A 21,732-nucleotide genomic window follows, 5' to 3' on the forward strand; every position below is an offset into this window, starting at 1 on the left:
CCTTGTGCTTCGGATGCTTCGGAACTGTTTTTCTTTTTGGTCGATTCATTTTACAACACTGTGTGTTTGTGTGTGCGTGTGTGTGCGTGCGTGTGCGCTCTGGTAATTATCACATTGTGGGGACATCGGTCTGTTTACACAGTCACGGTGTGGGGACCGCTGACAGTCTGGGGACCAAAATTGAGGTCCCCTTGTTCTGAAGGTGCCTATGTGATTTTTAGCCTTGGCCCAAAAAACACATTTTTCTGTATTTTTTTTGTGTGAGTGTGAGAGAAGCTGCTCTCCCTAAAGGCCTGCGCTGGTAATTGCACCTTCCACTTCACACACACGCATCTTCCAAATATGGTTAGGACCGCCCACTTCCTGGTCCCCATTAGTAAGGTTTTAAGGAGCAAATGAAATGTTCAGTGTTTTATTGGAAATGTTGCTTTTGCAGCTGCACAAGCATAACAATAATAAGAAGAAGGTGGGTTTGCACTTTATGTGAATGACAGATGCAGCAATAAAATTACTCAAGCGCATTTGAAGGTAATTTGTCATTCTACATAACAGAGTTGCACAACAAGACATACAGTAGTTGAGTGTGGAGGGGAAGTTGTAGAAAAAACTATTTAATAGTGTTTAATAAAAGAGGCTCTGTACCTGAGATATCATTTTGCAATAAAATATGATGGGGTATATGTGCAACTCTGACTTGGTGAAAGGCTTTTACTTTGAAATCACACAGGAAGCCGGCTGTACGTTTGACAGCAGCTTAACAGTAAACGACCTCTCTCGCTTCGTGCACAAGTTCACACAGCTCAGAATCAAGATTGGAGACAATTGTGTTTGGTAAGTGTCGCAGTATTTCTCATAAAATGCAACCTATTCAATCATTGTAGAGTTTTGTGCCGTGTGACGCGGTTTATTGATAAAAACTGTCTGTTAAGGATGCTAATCACACTCGTTAATTATATAGCAGCGTAGCTAAGTGCTACGGTTTTTTTTTAGCTAAATGCTACGTGTCCAGGTGCTTGCAATTGGTTGTGACGCGACGATCACGTGAGCTAACAATAGGGAGTTAGCAATATTGAGCTAGCAAAGTGGGAATTAAATGTTTCTTAACACAACAGATTTAGTCAAATTAAGTAATAGTTTGAAAAGTGAAGTGCTGTGATATGACCTGAAGTGCCAGAGTGGACATGGAATTTTTTTCCCCAAGCTTTTTAAATTTGCAGTCCCTCTGTTTGTCAAATGTCTAATTATAAGAAATAACATATTGTCAGTAATATTAGAATCATATTATTTGACAATAATTGAAGCTCGAGACTCTCTTATTTGTAGATATTTGTCTGCAGTTTGAAATGCCACCAAGGCTCAGTCCGACAAATGATGCCATCCATCATGTTCACTCAAAGATCGATAAAACATCAAAACTGGAGGTGAAATACATAAATGCAGAGAAAGGTAAGACATTGTGAGATGTGGTATTTTGCGTTTTAATTTCTACAAGTATTTGAGAATTTGTGTAGATGATATTTCCTGTTCCACTAAAAATATCTTGTTGTATTTAAAGGACGAGGAGTATTTGCCAGAAAGACATTCTGCTGCGGAGAATTTGTAGTGGAATACAGGGGTGATATGATCAATGATGCTGAAGACGAAAGATTTTCCACCCATCATGCACTGCCTTTTTTTTGCTTTCAAGTGGAGAGGAAAATTATGGTGGTAATTTGCAAATGAACTTTACTTTGTATGCAAAAAGAACAACTCAAAAAGAATGGACAATTGATCAAGTTGTACCATATGTTAACATGTATGTCAATAGCATTTCTATGTAGAGGAACTGTACATATGAATATGAAATGGGTTCACTCACTTTCCCTTCTTTTTGTCCTAAGCATTGATGCCTCAAGAGAAGACAATTCATTGGGGCGACTAGTTAATGATCAGCACAAAGGCCCGAACTGCAGGATGAAAAAGATCGATGTAGATGGAAAGCCGCACTTGTGTCTTTTCGCCATCAAAGACATTAATGAAGGCGAGGAAATTACCTATGACTACGGAGGGGATGACTGCCCCTGGAGAATTCAACTTAGTGAATGACAGTGACTAATTTGAAACTTATTTAAACTAATGGAAACTGATTTACTTCAGATCAGGGCTCTGTCCTGAGTGAATCCCTTACACTAATTTCACATTATGCTGAAAGATGGCTAATGATAATGGGATGTTCTGGACACAATTTTACCTTTGTAGAGATTTTACATTTGATAAAATATCCTTCTATCCAGGGGCATTTACGACGTCCCCACAACACACTTTCCCCTCAGTGTGAGCTTGTAGAGCTTCATAACTTTATCTGTAGTGAATCCCTTAGACTAACCACTTATTACACAGCGCTAACCCTTATTACACAGCGCTAACCTAAAAATGATCAATTGTGGTTCAGGAATTGAAAAGATTTCCATATGAAATACTTGCAGGCAAGCACACATGCTGAACATGAGCCTTTTGTGGATGGTGCCCATGCTGACGTCCCTTCAGGACCACAGGTGGATGATGACGCCCATGACATCACTTCTAATGAACATTCTAATGAACAGGTAAGTCATTCCAAGCCCCTAAAATGAATTCAGAGACTTATCCTGAACTCCTGTTGTTTCTGGCTTTGTTTAAGTTGGTCAATAGACATGGATAAGTGCATAATCATGTCATTTCAGTTCGATTCCACCCCTGGCTAATTGTACTTGATTCCATTGTAAGTCGCTTTGGATAAAAGCGTCTGCTAAATGACATGTAATGTAATGTAATGTAATTTCTGATTAATCCTAAACTGTCAAACACTTGAATATAAGGCATGTAGATGGCTAATGATAATGGGATGTTCTGGACACAATTTTACCTTTGTAGAGATAGTACATTTGATAAAATATGCTTCTATTCAGGGGCATTTACGACGTCCCCACAACACACTTTCCCCTCAGTGTGAGCTTGTAGTTTGTGTGAAGTCTTGACTTACTTCAATCTTAACAAGTGGTCCCCACAAGTGGTGACTCGAGTGTGTGTTTGACATGTCCCCACAAAGCTTGTTCCTTCAGTTAGTGTGAAATCAGCAAGTGGTTCACAAAGCAGGAAGAGTCACTGCAGTTGATATTTCATCTCTCACATTTGGTTTCTCTTACCATGTATGTCATTTCAGAGCTGTGTCTTTAGTAAAATAAATAGTAATATGAATAATAATACTTTCCCTATCTTGAGATAAACTGAGAAAAGAGGCAGTACTGTATAAACCATTTGCAGAAACAATGCCAGTGTTAACACCTTAAAATATTCCTACAATAGAACAATTCTGATTTGGTAACCATTATTGACTCTTTACAAACATGTCTAAGATGTTTTAATGGTCTGTTGGTTTGCTATTCATCACAGATTGTGACAAACGTCGGAAATGAAGATGGGACTTTTGTCCCAAAACTTAGACGGACAAAAAGTATCATAGTAAGTACTCAATTGCATGTCTGGATCAGTAGTAAGCTGATTGAAATGTCGTATCATACTGCACTTGATGTAATTATGTTTAAATGATACATTGTATGCTTTTAATGTCAAATATACACTCTATCATCTAAGTCCATTAATGTGTTTTCAGATGGAAAAAACAGATTTCGAAGACCCTGATGAATTATATGATTCTACATCCAGTGGTGATGAGTATGTGCCAGATTCCACCACTGAAAGTGATGACAGTGATTTCAACCTCACATCAGTCATTGGGACAAAACCGTGGCCCCTGACTGAATTATGCCATGACTCTGAATCTGAATCGTATCCTCCAGTGTGTGACACCACAACACCACACCTTGAAAGCTTGAGATACAACAGCAGTACATCTGACATCAGTGTGAATGAAGAACCCTGTTCAAGTCAGGATGCAATTGACACAATAGTTGTGCAAGCTTCCCAAAAGAGAAATGGCAATAGAGTGTACAACAAGAAACAGTATTGCTTGTATTGTAAGAAGGCCTATGCAAAGATGGCAAGACATCTAGAACGTGCACACCATAATAAACTGTATGTGGCTAAAGCTCTTAGTTTACCAAAAGGTTCCTTGGAGAGAAAGAAACAGCAACAGAGGCAACTATGCCCACAACGCTGCTGTTATAGAGTCAGGGAAAGGGGAGTTGGTTCCATTTAAACGCCCATCTAAAGATGCGCAGGGGAAGGATTTCATGCACTGTGCATACTGCCAAGCACTTTTTACACGAAAAGTTCTGTGGCGACACATGCGAAGTTGCAAACTTCAGCCTGCATCCGTACCTGTCAAACCAGGAAAGAATCGTGTTCAGTCCATGTGCACATTCATGCAACCTGTGCCTGCGCACATCGGTAAACAGATGTGGGGAGTCATCAGTGCCATGATTCCTGATCCGATCACCGATGTTGTGAAAAATGATAATGTCATCATCCAAGTTGGACACCCCCTATTGAACAAGGGTGGTATGTCGGCCAAGAATCAACAGTGTGTGCGTGAAAAGATGCGAGAAATAGGAAGACTGGTTCATAATGCAAGAAGAGTTACCTCCTTAAAAACAATGGAAGATTTCATAATTCCAAAGAATTACTTGCAGTTGATCAAAGCTGTCAAGGCGACGTGTGGCTATGACAGCGATTCCATCACTTGCCAATAAACTTGGCCATACATTGGTTAAAGCCAGCAAACTCCTAAAAGCTCAGGGCTTGATAATGGACAACGCTGAGCTTGTGAAAAATGCCACTGAATTTCAGGAAGTCCACAATCACAGGTTGGATGAAATGATTTCTTCGACAGCACTGCGTAACATCAATGAAGCAAAGTGGAACGTGCCCACTCTGATGCCGTTTACGGAAGATGTTCAGAAACTGCATATGTTTCTCAATCAAAAGCAAGATGAGTGCATCAGAGAACTCTCTGACAGTCCTTCCACAAAGACTTGGATAGACCTGGCAAAGGTGTGCTTAGCACAGATTATCCTCTTTAACCGTCACAAGCAAGGAGAGGTGGCAAGCATGCCATTGTCTGCATTTTTGTCAAGGGACAAGTCCGCTCCTCACCAGGATTTGGACTGGGCACTCTCTGAAGTAGAGAAAAGACTCTGCAGACATTTCACAAGGATTGTGATCAGAGGGAAAAGAGGTAGACCGGTTCCAATTCTCGTAACTCAGAAAATGCTGAATGCATTGGAACTCCTGGTTTTAGAGAGAAAGGCATGCAGGGTTCTCGAAGAGAATGGCTACATGTTTGCAAGACCAGCAGCTAAAACGCATTTCCGTGGCTCAGATTGCCTTCGGGCTTTTTCAGGAGCATGTGGTGCAACGTGTCCCAAGGCACTGACTTCCACCAGGCTACGGAAACATGCTGCAACACTCTCAACAGTCCTCAACATGACAGACACAGAGATGGACCAGTTGGCCAACTTTCTTGGGCATGACATTAGAGTCCATCGTGAGTTCTATCGACTACCTGAGAAAACACTGCAGCTTGCCAAGGTCAGCAAACTTCTAATGGCCCTCGAGCAAGGAACACTGGCCGGACACTGGCTGGATGAAATGTTGTCGTTTTTCTTTTTTTCTTTTTTGTCGTTTAACAGTTTTCTAAACTGTTCTTTTTGTGTCTCCCACAGACACAGTTCTTTGTCATGATGAGACAGATGACACGGATGAGACCAGAGAAGGACACTATTCATCTCAAGGTATGCATTCATAAATCTCAAGTTAAAGTTTCTGTCCAGAACCTTTACCTGTAGTTGATTACTCTGGTCTGAGCAGAATGAGATAGAGCTGTAACGACTATTTGAAAAAAATGTTGATTGGTGTTTATCACTTGGAAATGATGATGTTCTCAAATGTCAACAAACCGAAATGATAAACTTTTAATGATTCTTTGTTGTCCAGAGCAAATAAATTAAGAAAATACTCATATTAGAGAAGTTTAAAAAATTGGAAATCTTGTTTTAATCATGAAAAAAACTTCAAACAAATTAATTGATTATCAAAATAGTTTTCGATTAATTTAGTAATCAATGAATTGTTTCAGCTCTACTATGAGACCATCACCATAAATCTCGGTCGCCATTCGATGTGCATTTATTTTGGAAGACGACATAACGACTCACTTCACACTTCAACCAGTTTGAAGATATTAAGCAGAATTTAAATATGTTCTGTATTTTCAAATTCTGATGCTTATAGTTGTTAGCTGTCTTTTGTACACATATGTACACTGACATACATATGGAATATGTATATTCAATATGTCATGTACTTTTTTCCTAGAGTCTTTGGCAGAAGAGACTCTTCCACCTACGGAGGAAAATGACATCCCACCACTACACAAGAGACACAAACTATCATCAGCAGAGGATGACAGCGTTGGAGCTGTGACACCTGTTGAAGGTTTTTTGTAGTAACAGATAAACATCTTAAACATGTCCTTCTCTTCATCAGAACACAGCTGCCTAACTCACATATAGCTGCATTTTAAGATAAATAGAATTGGCTCTAGCTTCTACTGCCCCCTCCTGAAGACAGGCCTATGTAGTTCTTCAGCTCTACAGTGACAAAAAAAACTAAAAGAGGAATGGCAACAGGGTGTACAGCAAGACATAGTAGCCCAATTCACATAAACCTAAAAATATGGCCTTGGTCACAGCGCTTGTGAGCCTGAATAAATTACAAATTGGATGAATGGATAGTAAGAAGAATTTTTACACTTGGTGCTGACTTGTTATCTGCTTACTTAAATAGCTTTTCATGCATCTCCCTCTATCTGTATATATCTGTTGAATATATTATTTACTTTTTGTTGGAATCGTCATCAGGGTCGAGGAATAAAGTCCCATCAACAAGCAAGAGAAGCAAGCCACCATCAGGAAAGGATGACAGACTCAGAGCTGTGACGTCTGTCAAAGGTGATTATTCTTTCTTTTTTTTTAATCTTTTTCATTCTAACATAGCACAGTTCAATCCTACAGTGAAGTTGTCCTTGATGCAGAGACTAAACCCCAAATTGCTCCCTTATTTATAAAGCACTTTAAAATATAACAGCTGAAACAAAGTCCTGTAGAAAATAACTAAAACAAATAAAAATGAACTAATAATAATAACGATAATAATAAATTATGGAGAACAGAGAAACCCAACAGTTCACATAATGTGCTTCATACTGTACTAATATCATTTGCTGTTGCTACTTTGCCAGTGGACCACACAACATCGTCCAGGTGAGAAATGGATGGCTTGCCCGACTCCTCCTACACTCTCTCTCTCTCTCTCTCTCTCTCTCTCAATTTTTAGTTAATCAAATGCTATAATTTGTGGTTTGACCTTAACATAGTTATATCAAACGTAAATTGCAAAAGATGCATGATTTATTATTATTATTATTACTGGTATTATTACAATAATATTGATAATAAATGTGATACTAATAATTCCAGCATGGTCCCCACAAAGAAGTATGATAGTGTGAAAGATGCAAATGATATGCAAATTTGGTCCCCCATTAACACGGTGACTAGATTTTTCAGAGGTCCCCAAAAAGGATGGGGAAAACATTTCAATGGAAATTTATAGATTTTAAGGCATGTATGAGCTAACTACACACTGATGAGTGAGCTGGATTTTTTTCACACCTTTACGACCTCTAGAAAGGGTGGTCCCCACAGGTGATGATTAAAAAGTTGGTCCCCAGGAACCATATAAACCCGTGTGTGTGTGAATGAATAAATACAAACACATTCTAATTCTACTCAAGGCATAAGCAGGAAATAATCATGTGCGGTCGAAACTACACTTTTTAAAAAAAGTCATTAGAAACTGTCTGTCTCCATTCACTTTGAATTGGGGAAGACTGAGTGTAATTGACTGAAATCTTTCCAGGTAAAACGATGTGGTAACTAAATACAACAGTGTCCAAGTTTACTAAAGGTTTTACATACATTTATTGCTCTGTCGAAAAAAAATCTTAATTTTCTTCACAGGCCATAATTGATCTTGTTGTAAAAACCAGCTCTTAGTGGCGGCAGATTGCACTTCCACTGTTCACAGGCCTGAATCTCTGCAGCGTGTCACAGGTGACATGAGGCGTGACACTGCCTTTCACCCTATGGCAGCTGGGATTGGCTCCAGCCGTGTGGAGTGTTACGTCCCTGGCCTCGGTAACCAGGGGTTAGAAGAGGAAGAAAATGAACAGGAACCCAAGTCAACGAATTACTAGTGAATAAATATAATGAATCAACATAAATGTTACATTCATTATAAAGCCAACTGTGGTGGGAACTGTTTTACAGATTCTTCAAACTAAATAATCTCAAAAATGTTTGCATGTGTAGCATAAAGGAAGTTCTAACTGCAGTGTGTGCACCCCCTGTCTCCATGTGGAACCAGCATAATTCTATGCTTAAATCTTTAATTTTAATTTATAAGGGCAGCCCATGGCCAAGAGGAAAGAATTGAGCTTATAACCAGAAGGTTGCAGGTTCAAATCCTGGGACAGGTCAAGGGCTGGAGCTCTCCCTGTGCCTGGCTTATGTGTTTATTACTGTAAAAGGGTGGGTTAAATGCAGAGGTAAATTCACTATCACTAATTGGCGGGTATGTGCAAAATAATTATAATTCTACTTCTGAATATGTTTGTCACTGTATCTTACTATTGGCCTTTGGTCCATAGAGTAAGTCAGTGATCCAATGCTGCCTTGGCCGGTAAGTTTAAATGTATATTTTTGTGACTTAGGTTTATCATAAACCTAAGTCACAAAAATATGAAAAATGTCATAAATCGTTTATGACATTTTTCATTCAGATTTCAAAGTGATGCAGACTTATCAAAGGAGGCGGCAGTACACCAGCAGACTCTCTTAAAATAAGCCACATATTAGTGTGTCCAGAAAAAAAGACAATTAAAGATATTAAAGAAATCAAGATATATTTAGATATTTTAATAGTGTTGAGCATAAGTTAATTGGTTTTTATTTTGGAGATAAAGATTTTGTCATTAAAATTCAAAAACCAAAGTCATTAAATTGGTTTACTTGTTAATTCAGTTTCAGTTTCACTTATATACATATAAGTACTTAAAACTTGTATGTATATATAACTTGTGTATATATATACTGAGATTGGCACAGCACCCCCCCGCGACCCTCTGGAGGAGGATAAAGCGGTAGATGATGATATATATATATATATGTATATATATATATATATATATATATATATATATATATATATATATATACATATATGCATATACATATACATATATATAATGTACAACTCAATAGTCAAGCACCGGCTACTTTGAGGTGGCAGGCCCCCAAATCAAATTCAGCCTTGAGCCCCATAAAGGCTTTGTCCAACACTGGTAATAACACATCGTTAGGATACTGTCTACTGTTTTTCACTGGTACAGAGCAGAGGAGAAGGAGGAGGAGGAGGAGGTCGTCCCAGAAGACTCCTCAGTCTGAAGCAGAGACTTCTCCATGATGCAGTGTGTCCTCACCATCTGAGGATCGTGTTGACGCAGTTGGGAAGAAGACGGGAGACTCACGTCAGGAGGAGAACCACAGATGATGTTGCGAGAGCTGCAGTTTTTACTCAGAACATGGACTGAGAGCACTGACAATGGACTGGCTGCTCTGGAGGCATCTGTGTGAAATCACCATGAGAACTTTGTTTCAATTTCTTATTTAACGGACCTTAAGGTAAGAATAAAAGTGTATTATCTGATTATATTCTTTTTCTTTCTTTAGTTTGCTTATTTTTGCATTCTTTGTTCATTTTAAGAATAGTGTTAATCATTTTATATGTATGTAAAACTGCCTAAATCTGATAATTATTGATTTACAATTATAAATAGAAGTCTTTTCAAGTGTTACTAAAATTTCACTGAAAAACAACAAAAACAAATGACTGTAATCACAAGTTAATTGTGAGTTCAAAATTGTGACAAGAGCAATTTGAATACATTTTTTACTGCCATATTTGTAACACTGAATAAACCAAACCAGCCTTACGTACTTTATATCATTTGAGCTCATTGGACTTGATGTTGGAATCCCATTGGTACTACTGTCTTTCTTCTTGAGTGGGTAGGAGATAATACACTTAATTTGGGTCATCGAGTGAGCACCCTCCTTCCTTGGTGTTTCACCGATAGGTCTACCAATGCCGACACTTACCTTAAACATTTAAAACACTTACCTCATCATACACAGATTTCTTCTTGAGTGGGGTAATCACTTCATTGGGGTCATCAGACGGGCACCCATACGTTTGCATCTGGAGATTTTCCGAGGTGACGTGTCTCCCAGAGTTTTGATGTAAATGTCACACAGCTCAAATATTTAACACTTTAACCTGTAGAAGCTTTTATTGTGAAGAAAAAAAGTGTTATCTATATGTATATATATATATAAAGTGTGTGTATATATATATATATGAAACTTTTCTTGAGTGTGTTATTTGTCATCGCTCCCTGCTTTTAGGAAAAAGTGGGAATTGTTTGTGGTGTCGCCATCCGATGACGCGTACTACCGCTAACTAACCCTGAGGACGTTTAAGTACACCAGCAGACTCTCTTAAAATAAGCCACATATTAGTGTGTCCAGAAAAAAAGACAATTAAAGATATTAAAGAAATCAAGATATATTTAGATATTTTAATAGTGTTGAGCATAAGTTAATTGGTTTTTATTTTGGAGATAAAGATTTTGTCATTAAAATTCAAAAACCAAAGTCATTAAATTGGTTTACTTGTTAATTCAGTTTCAGTTTCACTTATATACATATAAGTACTTAAAACTTGTATGTATATATAACTTGTGTATATATATACTGAGATTGGCACAGCACCCCCCCGCGACCCTCTGGAGGAGGATAAAGCGGTAGATGATGATATATATATATATATGTATATATATATATATATATATATATATATATATATATATATATATATATACATATATGCATATACATATACATATATATAATGTACAACTCAATAGTCAAGCACCGGCTACTTTGAGGTGGCAGGCCCCCAAATCAAATTCAGCCTTGAGCCCCATAAAGGCTTTGTCCAACACTGGTAATAACACATCGTTAGGATACTGTCTACTGTTTTTCACTGGTACAGAGCAGAGGAGAAGGAGGAGGAGGAGGAGGTCGTCCCAGAAGACTCCTCAGTCTGAAGCAGAGACTTCTCCATGATGCAGTGTGTCCTCACCATCTGAGGATCGTGTTGACGCAGTTGGGAAGAAGACGGGAGACTCACGTCAGGAGGAGAACCACAGATGATGTTGCGAGAGCTGCAGTTTTTACTCAGAACATGGACTGAGAGCACTGACAATGGACTGGCTGCTCTGGAGGCATCTGTGTGAAATCACCATGAGAACTTTGTTTCAATTTCTTATTTAACGGACCTTAAGGTAAGAATAAAAGTGTATTATCTGATTATATTCTTTTTCTTTCTTTAGTTTGCTTATTTTTGCATTCTTTGTTCATTTTAAGAATAGTGTTAATCATTTTATATGTATGTAAAATTATGAATAATTAGATTGTTTACAGCATGTCAACAAACAAACTGCCTAAATCTGATAATTATTGATTTACAATTATAAATAGAAGTCTTTTCAAGTGTTACTAAAATTTCACTGAAAAACAACAAAAACAAATGACTGTAATCACAAGTTAATTGTGAATTTAAATGTATTTATTATCAACATAACTTTATCATTTGCTTTCCTGCTGGTCTACATCAACTCATTGAATTATTCATGTAGTTATAGCCAGATTATAAGTTTTCTATTTAATTTCCTAAGAAAACATGAATACCAAATGTGTTGAATTAGGTCACAGAAACTAAAAGATGAACAGCATTTTCACTCCTAACTCACAGAAATAAGACTATGTCTGATAAATGAATACATTTAAGGGAGATTTCACAGATTTTTATAAGCGCCACTGTACGACATAACATACATGCTGGTTTCCTGAGTGATGTGAATCTTGAGGGAGAGCAGCTGAATGGCTCACTGAGCCACAGAGCGCGTGTGTGTGTGTGTGTGTGTGTGTGTGTGTGTGTGTGTGTGTGTGTGTGTGTGTGTGTGTGTGTGTGTGTGTGTGTGTGTGTGTGTGTGTGTGTGTGTGTGTGTGTGTGTGTGTGTGTGTGTGTGTGTGTGTGTGTGTGTGCATGTTTGTTGTTGTTAATGATCCACCAATTAGTCACACAATGATAACAGTCGTCTAAGCACCTGTCTCCACTGTGAAGGGTTGAAGCATGAGGACTGTCTATATGGACATGTGATATAGACACACACATGTAGATTGTGCCACATATTCCTATGATGTATTATTAACATATATAGATCCATCTGATATACTGTATGAAGATAGGCTCAAAGCATATCAAATACCATTGTTAACGTTTATGTACAGGCAGAAAATCACTCATTGACATAGATACTAACCATAACCTTCACCATCACAACTTAATGCTCAACCCTAAACTCTGAGTATCAGACAAAAGATATGAACATATGTGAACATGTACACACACACATACAAAGACACAGACGGACGGACAGACGGTCATAAACATTCAAAGGTCAATGCAGCGGAGTTCCTGTTGTAGTTTGCTTCTGTTGCCACAGCAACCATCTGCTGTGTGTCGGACCAGTTAAGTTAAGGGACTGTGGCAGACTGTCCCAGTCGTCCCTCCGTCCCCTGATAATAATCAGTCACATACACCATAAACACTGAGGCTGTGAACTGGAGACGCATCCCTCTAGTATGAAAGTTTGTGTCAATATGCAACTGATATCCCTGAAAAACATCATATCATTGCATTCTTTATTTAATGTTAACTTTTTCTGTAATTTTAGTTTTTCTTCTTTTTTTTTAATGTGGGGTGGAAGATGAGAGAGAAAATATTTATAGGTACTAAAGTTGTGTTTATTACACATGAGTTACAATGACAGAGCTGTGTCTAGCTTTATTGCTGGCTTTTCTGATAGTGTCGGTCATATTCAGTGATCCATGGCATTTTATTAGAATGATGTGGTTGAATGAGGTTTTTACATCAGTAGAACAAATGCTATGATATGTAGATCCAAAGTCCTGCTATTATTCATGTGAGATTGAGGTACCATTAAATACTTGACACTTTAAAAAAAGTTATTTTAATTCTGTATTCATATTTCCTAGTATTATTCTAATGAATTCAAAATTTTAATTGATTGAAAAATATTTACATTGCTAAAATAATGTCCAAAACACTTATGGACATGTATTTCTAATATATGTACATGTATTTAAATTATGCTCCTAAATCTGAAATCTTTTCTTTTTTTAAAGACACAATTGCTAAACATTTAGAAGTTCAGGAATAATACATTATGAAATCTAAAACTAGTCTGAAGTTAACATGTCCCCAAACCTCACCAGAGTATGACACATATTATAATGGTTTTATTTTAGAAAGAACAACATTAGATTTAGATGAATTCATTTTCTATATATCGCTTCCAACAGTCTGTGATCTTTGTATAATCACTTATTTTGTCTCATACTCTTTCACATGGACATGAACATGAAATACAATACATTCAGTTTTACTTTCATCAAATATTAACTCAATAACTCCACTTTTTTATTTCTCTGATTTTACCGTTCCTTCATGTCACCACCACTATGTGACTTTGGTTTATCTATGTTTTCTTTGTTTTCTTTTCATCTGAAGCATTTTTCCTCTATGACTGGTTTCCTTTTGTTTACCTTACATTAATTCTTGTCTCGTAAAACACAAACTCATTAGATCTGAAGATGACGGGCCAGACAGCGGAGAGGGATCGCTCTCCTCACAATCTCTCAGTGAAGACCACGCTGGAGGAGGACATCGAGAGAGCTGAGAGCATTCTCAGCAGGTGAGAGACACACATGCATGTTGGGATGTACTTTTAGGCCCGAGACTGAGAAAATGTTACAATGACACTGACATTATTACTCCTACATGCTGTAAAAAAGGTAGTTATTCAAACTGTTGCTGTTCAAGTATGAATGCATGAGATCTTGATACATAGGCTGCATTTACACTGCAATTCTGATCTCTTCCACCTTTGTGACACAAAGCACATTTGACTCTTGACCGTGTAAGCAGGGGTAAAGCATGGATTTAGATATCGTCACATCAGATTCAGGCCTCATTTGTATGTGGAAATAAATCAGATATGAATCAGATATGTGCATTTACATCTACAATCTAAGCAGACAGATCAATGCAATGTCTGTGTCCTTAAGAATAAGATCTATGATCACATGACTCTCTTTCAACTGGTGCAGAAGTCAGTTTCATGTCTTTTAAGCCTTTGGGACAAGCATGTCTACTTTTATAAAATGACACCACTTTCACCTACGTTTTAGCCTTCTAACTATCTCCAGGTCACTAACCAAGTCCAACCTGTGGGTTGCCTCCCCAAGTGTTAACCAGTGTAACTACATATTTCAGATGTGGGTCACTTGTGAAAAACTATGATGTGGGCAGCATGTCTGAACAGGGCATCAAGGCCTACAGTGGAAATGCAGCCATCTGGCTGAACTCAGTGTGCCCCCTGCTGGCCGTCTCCACCAAGACCCAACATAAGACAGGCTCTCACTCACTGAAAATATGGCGGCCAGCTGTGACTCATGGAAAAACAACTTTTAGCCACTGAACAAAAGGCTAATAAAATTCACCGCAGCTTAACTATATGATATTTTAAGAACATGTGCGCCACTTCATCTCCCTGAAAAACAGCCTCTTCTCACTGAACACAGTAGAGAAGATCGGTGTTTGTAACTTGTGTCAAAACAGTAGCTGCTGGTCTTCTGCTGCCTTGTGTGGTTTGTGTCACTGAGGAACATCCAAACACACTGATGTGACACAATAACACATTTTTACTGAATTTACTGATGGAGGCAGCAGAGGACGCGCGTGTGCTCATTCTCTCTATGGACGTTGGTGTGGGAGAGGTTTACAAATTACAGTTTTCAAGCAGCGATCACATGCTTAATATACCGCAGTTCAAAGTCCATTCATTGTAATCATCACTTCCTCCTGCTGGCCCATCGCAGAACAAGTTCTCCTTTATCCTTGTTCCTCTTCATCTCTCTCAAAGCTCCTCTCGTGTCTCCAGTCCCAGATCGTCTCCTATTTTATGTCCAAACAATTGCCAAATTAGTTCACGCAGTGCTGAATAAGCCTTTTTTTATGTCTGTGGTTTATTCCTGCACTACTCATAACGTTTAAGTCATAACTGAGCAGGCCAGGTGGTCATTACTTAGAGACAGAGGTTACAAACTGGAACTTGTATGAATTGTTGCTTTTCATTAGAATGAAAAGCAACAATATATGAGCCTTTTATATTTATGTCTATAGTGAGGCTACTTTTATTTTATTTTATTTTTATTTGGGAGCTCTTTCACATTTTAACAATGACATTTATAAGAGACACATTTATACATACATGCCAAACTTTTAACCTCCTACAACACACAAAGCAACCTAAAATCCTCCTGTAGGTCATTACAGACTGTTCCATGGTCTAGCTGTGGAATGACCTGATGGAAGAGCTGAGGGGAGCAGATACACTGTCTTTTTATTGATGATTTTAAGATTTGTTTTTATTTATGAGAAGCATATTCACAAGTGTGTGTGTGTTCTTCTGATATGTTATCCCAGGGTGCCATCTGTGTGTGATGACACATCCTCAGAGCTACAAAGAGTCGCTGCTCTCGACCCTCGTGGAAATAATTCCCGAAATTCTTTTCAAAGGAGTGGTGCTGTCTCAAGGTAAAACTGCAGAAAGGTTTAAGACATTGTGGCATTTAAGACTTTTGTTTACCAAGGGCTTCAGAAAGTTATACCTTTTTGTTTGCTTCAGTTGAAAAGGGAGTTTGTTTTATTCATTTCTTATTAGAAACGTTTTAAATCTCAGTTCAACATTTTTTTTCATATAGATATTTTATATCAAAGCTAATGTATCTTAAATTTTACACATTGAGAAATGTATCCTTTTTTTCACCCAAGATGGTGATACTGCCAGCCCTCTCTCTGATATTATACAATGCATTTGCTAATGTTGAAATGATAGTTAAACTTTTTAATTGTGGTTGTATGAGGTACTGACACAATAGCTATGTTTTCTGTGGGCAACAAACTATTCCTTTAATGTGGAGTAACGAAAGTGCCACAGTTAAATAAATACACCATTAAATAATTAAACATGCGTGGGAATGTGTCATTAATTAATTAAAGTTGGAATTAAATACATGCATTGCAACACAGGACCATGAAATAATGAATTAAATAGTGAAATAATTATGAATGTTTTTTACATAAAAGTAATTTGAATTCATTAATGACACATTTCATAACACATTTATGTATTTTATTCCAATTTTAACTAATTAATGACACATTTAAGTAATCATTTAATGGTGTATTTATTTATTTAATTGTGGCACTTTCCATCCTCCATATTTAATATGGTTCCGAATTATTATGCATTGTGTCTCTGTTTCTGTGTGTGTGTGTGTGTGTGTGTGTGTGTGTGTGTGTGTGTGTGTCAGACTGGTGAACCTGGTGGTCAGACTCAGAGAATGGGCACACAGGAGTCTGGTGGAGGAGGAGCGGCCGGACTCTTTCCTGGAGCGTTTTCGAGGTCCTGAGCTAAGAACAGCTCCCAGCCGCAACAGCAACACACAACCAGATGCTAATGGAAACAATGCTAAAGGGATCTTCAGGTAAGCTCATCTGAGTCATTACCACGCACTATTGATGAACAATATATTCTTTGTAGTAGTGTTTTCCAAGCTTTTTAGACAAGAACCTAATAAAAAAGGTCCTAATCCATCATCGTGAGTTCAAAATTGTGACAAGAGCAATTTGAATACATTTTTTACTGCCATATTTGTAACACTGAATAAACCAAACCAGCCTTACGTACTTTATATCATTTGAGCTCATTGGACTTGATGTTGGAATCCCATTGGTACTACTGTCTTTCTTCTTGAGTGGGTAGGAGATAATACACTTAATTTGGGTCATCGAGTGAGCACCCTCCTTCCTTGGTGTTTCACCGATAGGTCTACCAATGCCGACACTTACCTTAAACATTTAAAACACTTACCTCATCATACACAGATTTCTTCTTGAGTGGGGTAATCACTTCATTGGGGTCATCAGACGGGCACCCATACGTTTGCATCTGGAGATTTTCGGAGGTGACGTGTCTCCCAGAGTTTTGATGTAAATGACACACAGCTCAAATATTTAACACTTTAACCTGTAGAAGCTTTTATTGTGAAGAAAAAAAGTGTTATCTATATGTATATATATATATATAAAGTGTATATATATATGAAACTTTTCTTGAGTGTGTTATTTGTCATCGCTCCCTGCTTTTAGGAAAAAGTGGGAATTGTTTGTGGTGTCGCCATCCGATGACGCGTACTACCGCTGGTTATTTGTAATCGCCACTGCTGTGCTGTACAACTGGTTCCTTGTTGTCGCAAGGTAATAACACCAAAGTGGTTGTCTTTGAGACAGGTGATGGATGTCATGACTGGATGCATGGTGTATAATGTCAGTAATCTTTCTGTCTTGTTTCATTAGGGCATGCTATGATGAGTTACAGGTGAGTAATTACATCTGTTGGCTGGTGTTGGACTATCTCTCAGACACCATATTTCTCATGGACTCATGCGTCCGACTTCGCACAGGTAACCTAAAACTTCAAGACACAGCCTCGTCCCTTGAGACACAATGCAGAGACATTACACAGCAACAAGTGCTAAGCCTAAAAATGATGTTGAAAAGCTGAAGAATATGTTACTTGTGCCACTTTGGAAAAAAGTTTGTGTTGCTTTGTCCAGAGAGAAGGGCAACCATTTTAGTTGTTGACTCATTGCTGCCTCCATCAATAAGTTTGTTCACGTTATTTTGTAACTTCAGTGTTAGAAATCCTTTGTTAAGTCACACAAACATACCTTTATGAGCCAGCATTTAGACCAAGAGCTCCTGTGTCCCTGCAAGCTAAAACACTGATTTTCTCTTTGGACTTTGGTGCAGAAGACTGAGCGGTTTTTTAATTAGTTTCTTGTGAGGAAAGGCTGTTGGTGAGATAAAGCAGTGAACATATTCTTAAGATATAATTAAGTCTGCCATATGAAGCTGGTTCTTGGCACACACCACTGATATGTCAGTACTTCATATATCCACATTTCAGAAAACATTGACTATCCTTTAAGGTTTGCGATGAAGTGATTTTCAGAGAGCAAACAATACACTGAGACAAGTTATCACTGACCAGCTGAACTTGTGCCTTGGTTATCGTTTTACAGGATTCCTGGAACAGGGTTTGCTGGTGAAGGACCATGCCAAGCTCAGAGACAGCTACATTCGCACACTGCAGTTCAAGCTGGACGTGCTGTCCATCCTGCCCACTGACCTGGCCTACATTACCACCGGCATCCACACGCCCCAGCTCAGGTTCAACCGTCTGCTGCGCTTCCCACGCATGTTTGAGTTCTTTGACCGCACGGAAACGCGCACCAACTATCCCAATATCTTCCGGATCTGTAACTTGGTGCTTTATATCCTGGTCATCATTCACTGGAATGCCTGCATCTACTATGCGATATCCAAGTCTCTGGGATTTGGCTCGGACACTTGGGTGTTCCCTAACAACTCCAGACCTGAGTTTCGGACACTGACTCAGAGTTACGTCTACTGTCTGTACTGGTCAACTCTTACTCTGACCACCATTGGGGAAATGCCTGCACCTGTGCGAGATGAGGAGTACCTATTTGTGGTCTTTGACTTTCTTGTTGGGGTACTGATCTTTGCCACAATTGTTGGAAATGTCGGCTCCATGATTGCCAACATGAATGCGACCCGCGCTGAGTTTCAAGCGCGGATTGATGCCATCAAACACTACATGCACTTCCGCAAAGTCAGTAGAGAATTAGAGACACGCGTCATTAAATGGTTTGACTACCTTTGGACAAACAAGAAAGCAGTAGATGAACAGGAGGTTCTCAAGAACTTGCCAAATAAACTGCGGGCTGAGATTGCTATTAATGTCCACCTGGAGACCCTGAAGAAAGTCCGCATCTTTCAAGACTGTGAGGCAGGACTGCTGGTGGAGCTTGTGCTCAAACTGCGACCACAGGTCTTCAGTCCGGGGGACTACATCTGCAGAAAGGGGGACATTGGTAAGGAGATGTATATCATCAAGGAGGGGAAGCTGGCTGTGGTGGCTGATGATGGGGTCACCCAGTACGCTCTGCTGACTGCCGGCAGCTGCTTTGGGGAAATCAGCATTCTTAACATAAAAGGTAGTAAAATGGGCAATCGAAGGACTGCCAACATTCGCAGCTTGGGTTATTCTGATCTCTTCTGCCTCTCTAAGGATGATTTGATGGAGGCAGTGACTGAGTATCCAGATGCTAAGAATGTTCTGGAAGAGAGGGGCCGGGAGATCCTGATGAAGGAGGGTCTTTTGGATGAGAGCATAGCGAGTGGTGGGATGCAGAAGGAGGACACAGAGGAGAAGGTGGAGAGGCTGGAGTCCTCTCTGGACACACTTCAGACTCGCTTTGCCCGTTTACTTAGTGAATACACACACACACAGCAACGGCTGAAGCAGCGGATCACTCTCCTGGAGCGGCAGCTGAATCAAATGGATTGCGGTGCAGATGCAGACCATGACACTGGAGCACAAGCAGAGGTGGTGAATGAAACAGAGCCAGTGGCTCATAGTGCCCTCAAAGAGGAGTCTCCACCTGAGGATGATGTGCAGAGAGAGGACAAGAACTTAACATCAAAACACTAACTAACCCTGAGGACGTTTATATGAAATACTGTGTTATATGCCCATTCTCATTACCAGAGCACCGCTCTGTCACGGCCTCTGGCGTCGCCTTACAGGGAACACAACTGCTCAAAGTGTCCATCTACACTTCACTGTGAGCATCGAGCTGGTACTGAGCAGTCACTGACAAGGGAAATATATACTATTTATTCGTTCATCCAGTCACCAGTCCATCACTAGGCCAACAACCATTCACTCTCACATTCACACCTACAGTTAATTAGGAAACCAGGAAATCCCACGTGCACACGTGAAGAACATGCAAACTCCACCTTCATTCAAACCTGAGTCTTTCTGCTGCAAGGCAACAGTGCCTAGCTGCTATACCAAAATATACACTAGCTGGTTGTTACAGTTGTTATCATAATAAAATGAAATACACATTTTTGTATCTTTCATTTTATTAGTCAACTCTATCAAATAAAATAAAACATTTTAATGTTATATTTAGATTCAGTAGTACTGCTGTAATACATTGATAGACACAGGAAGTAGTCACGCTTTGCACATGCACAGAATAAATCAGGTTTCCGGGAACAGGTCAGGCAGTGAGAGGCAGAGCTGCTAATATTGCTAAAGTGATGACGACATGATGATTGTCAATGTTGTGTTCACGCTGTCCAGTTTTAAACAAGTTACTCAGGAAGTGAATCTGTTCAATTTTACATAATACTCCTTTAATAAGAGTGATCATGTTACTTTACTTTATGACTTGGTATCCCAAGTACAAAGTTACAGTGCTTGTTATATTATATTTTATTACTTTTGGAAGTACAATCAAACTAAAATGCAACAAAAATGCCTGCAAACATGACAGTGTCTCCCAATGTTACCGGTTTTGTGCATATTCCTTATGATTTGACCTGCTGTGTGTACATATAATCATAATCACATATGCAGTAACTCTTATTTTACCCACTTAGTACCCAGGTAGCCTGGTAGCCTCTTAAGTGCGGAAGGGATGATACCACTTAAGTATCTACTGATACTGATATTAGTCAGATACAGTATTTTAGACCATTTATGAGCGATTAAAAACACATTTGTGATGAGTCATTTCAAAGCCACAATTCTCCAACTGTGTAAAAAATATTGTTCTCCCAAAAAGAAATAAACAGCCCAAACAAAATCAGATCCAGTGACTAGTATACTGTCCCCATCCCTTGTATTAAGTGGTCATGGGCTTGTGGAGCCACCATGGAAACCACAAACAAACCTGCGTGGGACCACATATAAAATGGTGGCTGGGCTGTACACCGGCTTTCACCCTAAATCAAGTGGGATTGGCTCCAGCTCCCCCGTGACCATCATGTGGGGGATAAAGCCGTGGAAAATGAACAAGAAAAAGACTTGGAACTAGGAGAACAGTGCTGGTGATTGCACTGCTGCACACCACCACAAAGAATGGACTCTGGATGCAGTTCAGCATCACGTGGCAAACCCAGCCCCATTTAAAGTGGCATTTCAGGAGTCCAAGAGTACAAAAACTCATGACCTTATGTTTTAACAGCCATGATGACAATTTTTTTTATCACTGTAAAGAGATTTCTGCATGTCAATAAATATGAAAAAAAACAAACAGCCCAAACTGGCAGAGCCCAAACAGTTTTTGAGTTCTTGATTTTGTTTCTCAGCTGAATATGATTAATTATGGAATGGAGAACACATCACATCAGTGATGAACAACAAATTTGACACTGAAGTTTAAATGTAATTTTTAAGACAAACAAACTTTGTTGTAAACACCTTGTGTTGGTTGCATCAGCATAGGGATTCAGTCCTCCTGACATACATTACACCTC

General features: G+C 38.9%; 2 protein-coding genes across 13 annotated transcripts; both read left to right on the forward strand.

Moving 5' to 3' along the window:
* The first annotated feature begins 43 nt into the window (after positions 1-43).
* LOC122779330 lies at positions 44-9,512 on the forward strand. 10 transcript variants are annotated; one of them, XM_044041533.1, is made up of 8 exons: positions 44-831; positions 1,881-2,073; positions 2,466-2,585; positions 3,412-3,480; positions 5,643-5,711; positions 6,297-6,414; positions 6,840-6,929; positions 9,431-9,512. In XM_044041533.1, the coding sequence occupies exons 1-8, from the start codon at positions 668-670 to the stop codon at positions 9,502-9,504; spliced, it is 897 nt and encodes a 298-aa protein (XP_043897468.1). In that variant the 5' UTR covers positions 44-667; the 3' UTR covers positions 9,505-9,512. The 10 variants fall into 10 exon arrangements, with proteins under 10 accessions (XP_043897468.1, XP_043897469.1, XP_043897470.1 ...); XM_044041534.1 differs by lacking the exon at positions 9,431-9,512 and adding an exon at positions 7,220-9,022; XM_044041535.1 differs by lacking the exon at positions 9,431-9,512 and having other exon boundaries at positions 6,295-6,414; positions 6,840-6,901.
* An 18-nt stretch (positions 9,513-9,530) lies between these two features.
* Positions 9,531-21,535, forward strand: cnga2b (cyclic nucleotide gated channel subunit alpha 2b). Of its 3 annotated transcripts, none has more exons than XM_044041524.1 (7): positions 9,531-9,722; positions 13,834-13,942; positions 15,736-15,846; positions 16,626-16,799; positions 17,464-17,571; positions 17,671-17,777; positions 18,399-21,535. In XM_044041524.1, the coding sequence occupies exons 2-7, from the start codon at positions 13,842-13,844 to the stop codon at positions 19,889-19,891; spliced, it is 2,094 nt and encodes a 697-aa protein (XP_043897459.1). In that variant the 5' UTR covers positions 9,531-9,722; positions 13,834-13,841; the 3' UTR covers positions 19,892-21,535. The 3 variants fall into 3 exon arrangements, with proteins under 3 accessions (XP_043897459.1, XP_043897458.1, XP_043897457.1); XM_044041523.1 differs by lacking the exon at positions 9,531-9,722 and adding an exon at positions 11,157-11,446 and having other exon boundaries at positions 13,827-13,942; XM_044041522.1 differs by lacking the exon at positions 9,531-9,722 and adding an exon at positions 11,158-11,446.
* Positions 21,536-21,732: the final 197 nt, after the last annotated feature.

Source organism: Solea senegalensis, linkage group LG13 (assembly GCF_019176455.1).
Source record: "Solea senegalensis isolate Sse05_10M linkage group LG13, IFAPA_SoseM_1, whole genome shotgun sequence".
In the NCBI taxonomy this organism is placed as follows: Eukaryota; Metazoa; Chordata; class Actinopteri; order Pleuronectiformes; family Soleidae; genus Solea; species Solea senegalensis.